Source organism: Pipistrellus hanaki (assembly GCF_964339955.1).
Source record: "Pipistrellus hanaki genome assembly, chromosome: 15".
NCBI classification, from domain to species: domain Eukaryota; kingdom Metazoa; phylum Chordata; class Mammalia; order Chiroptera; family Vespertilionidae; genus Pipistrellus; species Pipistrellus hanaki.
Window position 1 is genome coordinate 18,403,934 of NC_140517.1, and position 9,550 is coordinate 18,413,483.

The 9,550-nt window shown below is 37.6% G+C and overlaps 1 protein-coding gene across 1 annotated transcript; it reads left to right on the forward strand.

Moving 5' to 3' along the window:
* Positions 1-305: 305 nt before the first annotated feature.
* CLEC3A (C-type lectin domain family 3 member A) lies at positions 306-7,902 on the forward strand. The gene is made up of 3 exons (XM_084861372.1): positions 306-481; positions 5,099-5,182; positions 6,813-7,902. The coding sequence occupies exons 1-3, from the start codon at positions 367-369 to the stop codon at positions 7,202-7,204; spliced, it is 591 nt and encodes a 196-aa protein (XP_084717498.1). The 5' UTR covers positions 306-366; the 3' UTR covers positions 7,205-7,902.
* The last annotated feature ends 1,648 nt before the right edge of the window (positions 7,903-9,550 follow it).

Consider the following 9,550-nt stretch of genomic DNA (forward strand, 5'->3'; position numbering starts at 1 on the left):
TTTCCCCAGAGACCCTCAAACTTCCTGGAATTTAAATTTTTTTAAAAAAAGGAAAAACAGGCAAAACCCTTCATCTCTCCATCCATTAACTCTAACACACTCTGAAAAGGCAAGTCAACTAGGAAGTGTAGCACCAACATTAACACAGAAAACGCCTGCCATGAGGAAGGAGAACAAGGGCCCACCTCATGCCGTGGCCAGCCGAGCCACTCAAACATTTCGTCAGCAGGACGGCCGCCAGCCTTCCCAGCTCTTTTATAAAGCTGGTCCCTGGCACTCCAGAGCAAGATGTAGCTGTGCAGTCTGCTTGTCCCTTAGCTACTTCAGAGGAGCTGGCAAAGTGGCCACCAGACCTGCCCGGGAGCCATGGCAAAGAGTGGACTTGTAATTTACGTCCTGGTTATCACCTTACTCCTGGACCAGACCACCGGCCACCCGTCCAAATTCAAAGCCAGGAAGCACAGCAAACGCCGCGTGAAAGGTAAAATACTGGGCTTGCTCAGGGTGGGGAGGGGCTGGACAATGTTTATTTCCAAATCCCTCCAGGAGACTGTCCCTGGAGAATGGCATTTCATGGGACTGAATGAGCTTCTAATTCTCTGGAAAGTTTGATAATTATAGGAGTCATGTAATAAGGGTGCTTTTTGGTTGTTTGTTTGTTTTTTACAGTGATAAAAAAAAAACCTCCTATAATATAAAAAGAAATTCTATATTGTATATCCTTTGTCAAGTGGGTTAGAGATACAAAATGTTCTTTAGAGGGAGTCACCGGGATATGTGGACATCTGGTATTATGAATGAGGAATCAAGAACATATTGATTATAGAGTACACTGTTTCACTCGCAGAGATTGTGTGACATTATTCAAAGGTAACTGTGAAATAATTAAGACCCTATTAAATGTGTAGAAGATAGAGCTATTGGTAATTGTGACTTCTGTTTTGTCACTGGTTACTATGTAGACACATTTTCATATTTTGCTATAGAAGGACAGTCTATAATATATATTTAAGCTTTTTCCTGTCATAGAGAAATTGAACCTCTCTTTGATTTAAACATATTTTAACTAGCAAAGTCATATAGTGTTTGAAGACATTTTAATGCAAAACTAAATCTAAGAGCAATCTCAAATTTTGGGTGGATTGAATTAGGTTGTGAGATAAAAAGTAAATGCTGCAAAGAACAAAAATGATGATAATTTATTTATAACATACTGAAACCAAAGCAAAAGGGAAATGTTTTATCTCATCCTGAGTAATTTTCATATCAGGATATTTTAAGGTAAATATTACGATACTATTTCCTTATCAGTTGAACTTAGTTATTAACAAAACACACACACACACACACACACACACAATACCAACAAGGTTGGTTTTGATGTGACACAACACAGATGACTGGTGGGCAGAAAGGGGGCTTGTGTTGTGTTGTGTTTTGATTATTATAAAGTGTACTTTTCTAGGGGAATTTATTTATACAATTTAACTCTGATGCAAGATTTCTTAAGTGGAATCTTTTTTCCTTATAAAATATTATATTGCCCTGGTACCTTATTTAATGAAAGACTGAAATATTTCCCATGTGTAGGTACAGTTTATTCAGTATATTGCTGAAGGTGAGGGCAGGGGAAGGAGGCAAGAGAAGGTACTGAGTGATGTGGCACAGTTTTGTTGCCAGAATTTCCTCACCAGTGGGAGGGAGTGCAAAGTGGTCACCACCCAATAGGGATGTGAGAAGGGGTGTGAGTCTGTGAGAGAGGAGGGGAGAGAGAGAGAGAGAGAAAGAGATGGGAGTGTATGTGTGTGTGCGTGTGTGGTTTTTCTGGAGTAATTGCAGTTCAGGTCATAGAGAGCTCCTTCTTCAATCCCCACAAACACACACTTTTTTTTTTTTTTTTTTTTTTTTTTACTGACTGAGTACACATCTTAAATATCATCCTCTGAAAGCAGTTCTTGCTAATTTTGCCATCAGGGCCCAATAAGCAAATGCTACAGTAGGTGAAGTAGTAAGCCTAGGCTTGCAGAATAGTTTGCTCCCCAACCTCTCACACCCTTAAACTATTTTAAGTACCTGTAAATAACACTTTATGAAATCAAAGTGAAAGCTATTTCTCTCTCCCAATCCTCTCCACAGAATTAGCCACTATTAACTGTTGCGAGGTAATATTCCCAGTTTTTTGAATGCACAATTAAAAATTGATATTTTTAACAAAATAAGAATTGGCTATGCAAAGTGTCTGGCAGGCAAACTTCTTAATTTCATCTATTAACACTCAGATAAATAGCTTACCTCAGTCATTTTAACAGCCACATAACATCACTCTGTGTAGAAGGGTCATGATTTATTTACTGTTCTCTTGGTGAACTTTTGTGTTGTTTTCAATCTATCTCTGATTCAGTGCCTCAGTAAACTGCTTTGTACACACATAAAGATACTTGCTGACTTGTGATGAAGTAACATTCTGATAAACCCATCATAAATTAAAAATATCACCTGGCCAGTGTTGCTCAATGGGTGAGCATCAACCTATGAACCAGGTGATCACAGTGTGATTCCTGGTCAGGGCACATGACTGGGTTGTGGGCTCAATCCCCAGTAGGGGTGTACAGGAGGCAGCAGATCAGTGATTGTCTCTCACCGTTGACGTATCTATCTCTCCCTCTCCCTTCCTCTTTGAAATCAATTTAAAAAATGTATTTTTTATAAAAAATAAAATACTGTAAGTTGAAAATGCATTTACTACACCCAGTCTACCAAATATTGTAACTTAAACGACCTTAAATGTGCTCAGAACACATAAAAAAAAAAAAAAAACCTCGCTGGCAGCACAGTATTAAATATCTGGCTCTTCCCAGCATCACAAGAGACAATGGTAGCACATAAGGCTCGCCCAGGAAAAGATCAAAATTTAAAATTTGAAGTACAGTTTCTACTGAAAGCATATGGTTTTCACATCATTGTAAAATAAAAATCATAAATTAAAACATCCTATCAGGGACTGTCTGTAAGTATATTGATCCCTATGAAAGGATGTTAGGGTACATTTCTAGAAGCAAAATTTCAGGCTAATCACACTTTCCAATTGGCTCCCAAAATGACAGCATCAATCTATGATCCTGTCTTCAGTGTACATTATTGCCCCTTCTCCACATACCTTGACAGTCCAACATCACACCATCAGTTTAAATCCTGCCAACCTAACCAAAAGAACAAAACCTTTTAAAATTTGCATTTATTAGACTGTTAATGAAGCTGAGCTATTTTTCATATGTTTAGTGGTCATTTCTTCTGGGAATTATTTTTGCATCATTTCCACATTGTACCTATTTTGAAGAACACTAATAATAAAGTGAAAAGGAGTCTTTTTAAAAAACTCAAAATTGCAATTGAGTGATTTATTCCAAACAAAAATTTTTTGATACTTACTATATATATTTCAAAAAATTATGTGCTACAGTAATGAATAAAATATAACTTTTACAGTGAAATAGTTGATCCCTGTCTTCATTGTAGACAAAACATTCATATTTGTCACAAAAAAAAGCAGAAGCCAAGCCATCTGGATAATGACTTCCATAATGATCTCCCAGGGGCCTAATATTAATTCTTACATCTTTATGTTAATTACAATGTTTACAGCTTCTCTGTAGAGGTCAGTTATTTAAAAAAAAAAAAATGGAGCAGGAAGGTGAGAGGGATGGGAGATAACATGTACAGAGTTGACAATTTGTAACTTGAAAACAAGTCTTCAGGTCTTTACAAGCCTGGCCCCTAACAGCCAATGGTTTTGTTCTCTGAACATATTTAAACTGGACTGAATGGGCCCATTGAGGAAATGCTTAGGCTATTTATTATATTTCTGAGCTGAGCTAGTGGATGTTTTGGGAACTAATGAGCAGTATGAAGTGAAACAGAGCTGGGAGCCACCTCTGCATACCGCATTTTCCTAACCCAAGGCATTTTCCTAACCCAAGTGTGGAATACCTGGCTTGCAAAGCATATGTTTAAGGGGCTAGAGATCAGTGTGTCTGGATTTGGGACTGATTTGAAAAACCCAGGACAGAGAATAGATTCTCTATATGGCATCTCCACAAGGAGGCATCTGAGGACAGTCCCTGCCAAGCTTTGAGCATCTTCTCTGACCGAGACCACATGTTAGGGACCAAGCAGGTGAAGGCAATCACTGTGCAGAAGTAAATGGGAGGGATGAGAAGAAAGGGAGTTAGTGAGTATCAAATCCCAACTCTGTACCTTACCAGCTGGGTAATCTTATGCAGGTCAATTCAACTGTCTATGCCTCTATTTCTTGGGCATAGTAATGGTGTCTATCTCACAGGTATATTGAAATAACGAAGCTCTTAGCACATAAAGTATGGTGGCTTTTAATACTTTTTAGTTTAGTATGATTTATTACAATTCTTGCCTTTGAAGAGCTCACAAGCTGTCAATCTCCAAGACTGTCCCCATCAGTCCTGAAATCTTGCTGATTCATTCAACAAACATTATGTGTACCTATTATGTGCCAAGGAATACTCTGGATAATAAGGCAAATAAAATTAAGTAAAGTAATTATAGATTGGAAAAAGTGCTTTGAAGAAAAATAAAGGTTCAAAGAAAAAGATTAGCCAGAGGGATGCTAAAATAGAGAGGATAATTAGAAAAGTTTTCTCAGAAGAAGAAATGTTTACACTCAATAAAAAGATGAGTAAAAGTTTCCAGGCATAAGGAACCCAAAGGAAAGGATCCCAGGATGAGATAGCCTGCTGTAGGATGCATCTGAGAGCCAAGGAATCTGAAGACTGGTGAAGTAAGGGTCGCATGGGAAAGGGCTAGAGAGATAGATGGGAGCCCTATTGCACAGAGGAAACTTCTAGTATTATTGGTATTATTATCTCAACCAAAACCTATGAATCTTCCTGGCCAACTTATTTTCATGCTTTATTTTTCATGTACACTGAGTGCAATTTCATCAAAACTACCCATGCCTTAGGTTTTGGATTTCAAAGCTTTAGTTTATTTTGTTTTATTTTCATATTATTTTAATCATATGCTTTTTTTTATTTCTCCCTTACCACCCCACCCTAAAATATCCCAGAAAAGGATGGAGACCTAAAGACTCAAGTTGAAAAGCTCTGGAGAGAAGTCAATGCCCTGAAGGAAATACAGGCTCTGCAGACAGGTAAGACCCCATCTCATCGATGCCTGTCTCAAAGGAGATAGGGGGGAAATTGCGATTTCCCAGCAATTAGGTGACATATTTTTAAAAGAGACACTGACAAGCCAGATGTGTTTTGGAGAAAGGATCCAAAAGCTGAGGAGATGACTGTTTCGGGAAATCAGTTTGATTTTCCACTCCCTTCTTTTATATATGGGTAGTATAGAAATAAAAATAGGCATTTCAATAAAAGATTTTAAAAGTCTGTTCATAAGTCTTATCTTATAATCAATGAAACAGAAGTGAAGTGAGTATTAACTACCTTGAGTAATTAGTATTCATTGGCTGTTTACTAAGTGCTCATTGGGAGATCTGCTGAGATTCAATTAAACTAATGGCCACAGGACTCAGGCCATGTACATCAAATGCAAATGGAAGGACATTGGTTAGAACCACAGTTTGCCAATAGGGGGCAACATTTGGTGTTCCTTACTTTCTGGAGCAGAGCTCCAGGGGTGAGGAAATGAGAGTCACACTGGGTGGTTTAGGAACAGCCTAGGCTTGCAAAGCACATACCACAGAGAACAATACTCACATAGTAACTCAAAATAGAGCTTTGAGGGTCCCACAAGAGACCTGCACAATTTTAGGAGTTACAGCCTTCAGAGAAGACTGAACTTATAGCTTTCAATCAAGTGCTTATTACTTCCAGACCATACATGTTACCAATTCAAGGTCATTTTTTACCCTAAGCAATGTTGCCTAGCAACACTGGTGATATATCCCCATTATCAGGTTTCCAGGGAAACAGAATTAGAAAGTTAAAAGAAAGTCAAATGTGCATGCAGAAGAAAAGTTTTATTAATGCTTCACCTACATTAGCACATTAATCTCTAACAATTTATGAGATACCTGCTATAGTGATTATCCTCATTTTACAGATGAGAAAACTGAGGCACAGAGAAAATAAATAATTTGCCCAAGCTTTACAAAGCTAGTAAATGTTAGAGCCTGATTCACCCATGCTTTTTGCCTAATCTATATTTAATGTTTGATTTATCCTGGGCAATCTAAACAATATATATAGCAGGGATGAGTTATCTGCATAAGAAAAACATTGTTACTCTCTATACAAACTCTGGCCTTTGTTCCTGTTTTTAATAATTATGAAATATCATTCCAGTTTCAAAAGTCCCAAAGAAATTTAGCACAAAGTGGAGCTATAATAACTAACAACCATGTGTATATCAAAGCAGCATGAGGGTAAAGGCCATATTTTAAGAGAGGGACAGACCTGGGTGTGCACAGTTGTAATCTCATGCTAAGTTATATTTTTACATGCTAAGTTGTTGCGAATCACAGCTTTTTCTAAGCCTTAATGTCCTATATGTACAAATGGGAGTAATAAAATCCTACTTCATGGGACTGTTGTGATTATTACATGAGTAAAGTGCTTGGAAAAGATCAAAATTTATCTTTTTGTTAAGTGTATATACAATGTCCAACACATGCAAAATCTCCAGTAAATAAATGTTAATTCAGCATTACCATCACATATTAATTCCACAAACATATACTGGTACTTGCCAGGTCTGGTTCTGGATGTCTTAAACTCAACAAGCATTTTAATATATCAAATCTCACATCTTTACAGTCTGTCTCCGAGGCACAAAATTTCACAAGAAATGCTACCTTGCTTCAGAAGGCTCGAAGCACTTCCATGAAGCCAATGAAGACTGTATTTCCAAGGGAGGGACCCTGGTAATCCCCAGAAGCTCAGATGAAATCAATGCCCTTCGAGACTATGGTAAAAGGAGCCTGCCGGGTGTCAATGACTTTTGGCTAGGCATCAATGACCTGGTCATGGAAGGCAAGTTCGTTGATGTCAATGGAATTGGCATCTCCTTCCTCAACTGGGATCGAGCACAGCCTAATGGTGGCAAGCGGGAAAACTGTGCCCTGTTCTCTCAGTCAGCTCAGGGCAAATGGAGTGATGAGGTTTGTCGGAGCAGCAAGAGGTACATATGTGAGTTTATCATCCCTTAATAGATCCTTCTCAAATGCATCTTCCAAGCATGATTTATAGGCCGAAGGTTCTTAAGAATAAGTTAAATTGTCCATAAGAATAAAAGAATTAGCCAATTTTGCTACCATGTTTCATTGTGATTTTTCACTCCATGGGACATGAGGGATCAGAAAATAATGATCCAGCAATGTACACACTGTTGAAGTGGCTTCTGCAAAATGGGCTTCAAATCCTTCTTTCTTTCCTAGTCCCTCTCACTTGTATAGACGAGGTCTGTATTAAAAATACAATAGCCAGAAAAGCAAGCTTCTTTTGAAAGATTAGTATGTATTTTGTTAACGAGAATTCTCTAAATCAGAGATTCTAGGTGCTATATAATCCGAAAACTTTTCAGTCTGATGCTCAATTTGTTCCATTTTTTGGCCTTAGTGCCTTGTTAGCCCATTCCCTCTTCTTGGAGTTGCTACATTGCCTGGTAGAACTTGTATCTTGTCTACCATATCAGAACATGAATGTCTCAGATTCTCATTCATTTTTTTCTTCAAGACCCCTTCCCCATACACTTTTTCTTTTTAATTCCCAATCAAGATCTGCAAGGAAATGATAAGGCAGCATATTTGGTCATTTTCCCCTTCCAGCATTACATTACCACTTCCAATTTGAATGGCTAACCTTAAGGCAGAACGAGAGCATCAGACTATGAAAAGATGGAAAAAGAAAAAATGTCTGATTTTTCATTGCTTTAGCATCCTATTGTCCTTTATGAAATTGAAGATGGATAATCTATATCTATTGGTATATATATAAATGTGTATATATATATATATATATATATATATATATATATATATATATTTGTTCCCCTTTTTACATTCATAATATTTCAATGATCAGATATTTAAGTCTATAAGGGGCAATCTATCTTTGGAAGTTAAAAGTTAGATTTAAATAAAACTATTTTGGAGTCACATCTCTGTGAAATTTTCTATTCTGCCAAATGCTATTCCTATTAAATTATTTAACTAGAGTGTGTAAAATAACTTCATTGCTTACTATGAAATTACAATGTTTAGGCTTATGGGAAATGAATTTTTAAAAGCAAACCATTTTAAGTATATTCTGTACTTCAAAAGCAAACAATTTTAAGTATACTCTATTCTTCAAATATCATTTTTTCTTTAAATATTGAATTTATTTTGTATTATCATTCTCTGCAAAGTTTAACTACATGTGCTTGGAATAATGTTTTGGATCTTTCAATTGTACAATAATAAAGCCTGAATTCTGATCAATCTGGATGTATCTGGATATTGATTATAGTTATTCAAACTATGTTGGTTTTATCAAATTTGACACAATTCAGGTTATACTCATGATTTACATAAACTAGGAAAGTATTTTACCTGACAATAAAGAGGAAATGTCTGTGGGGAAGAGGGGCACTTTAAAAAGAAAATTATACCTGCAATTGTTTTTGGTTGACCCTGGCCAACTCACTACTCTAATACAAGATGATGACAATAATGAAAATGACACCATTATAATTAGCTAGTTGTTAATAATAGGAAAGGAGTGAAAGGGAGGCCAGACATTACAAGCATGACTACCAGGAAGCTGCAATTTCACATTCTTCAGGGAACCATCAACCCATTCCTCACAGATTATTGGGGGAAGGGTATCCACAAATGGGAGATAGATACACACCCAGTGAAGTTGGGGTGACTAGGGAAGGTGCCTGTCATTCAAACCTAGGAACAAAGATTATTGGCCAGAATGGGCCACTGTAAACCCACAAAAATCGGGGGATACATAACCCGCCAAACAAAGGAGTTTACTTTTTTTTTTTTAATGTATTTTATTGATTTTTTACAGAGAGGAAGAGAGAGGGATAGAGAGTTAGAAACATTGATGAGAGAGAGTCATCGATCAGCTGCCTCTTGCACACCCCCTACTGAGGATGTGCCCACAACCAAGGTACATGCCCTTGACCAGAATTGAACCTGGGACCTTTCAGTCCGCAGGCCAATGCTCTATCCACTGAGCCAAACCGGTTTCGGCCAAAGGAGTTTACTTTTATTGTGACTCTTGGTTCTTGGCTTGTGAGGCTTTCTTGCTCCTGCTTCCTTGCATTCACCCATGTTTTCTCCAAGCTATGTGGTCCTGTGAACCCCACATACAACAGACTGATGGTCTGAAGCTGGGAACACACACTCAACTAGCCTAATGTTGTATTGGACTGTGCAGACATGGAATGGAAGCTCTGGATACTGGCTTTGATTCTAGCCCTATTGAAGCCATAGCTACACTTCTTTCTTGGGGGAATGAAGGGAAATTGGACCTTGGAAACTTCAGGGTTTGATTCCACA

Coding starts and splice junctions, on each gene's coding strand:
- CLEC3A (XM_084861372.1), top strand. CDS start 367: ATGGCAAAGAGTGGACTTGTAATTTACGTCCTGGTTATCACCTTACTC. Junction 482..5,098: donor CAGCAAACGCCGCGTGAAAG/GTAAAATACTGG, acceptor AAAATATCCCAG/AAAAGGATGGAGACCTAAAG. Junction 5,183..6,812: donor AATACAGGCTCTGCAGACAG/GTAAGACCCCAT, acceptor ACATCTTTACAG/TCTGTCTCCGAGGCACAAAA.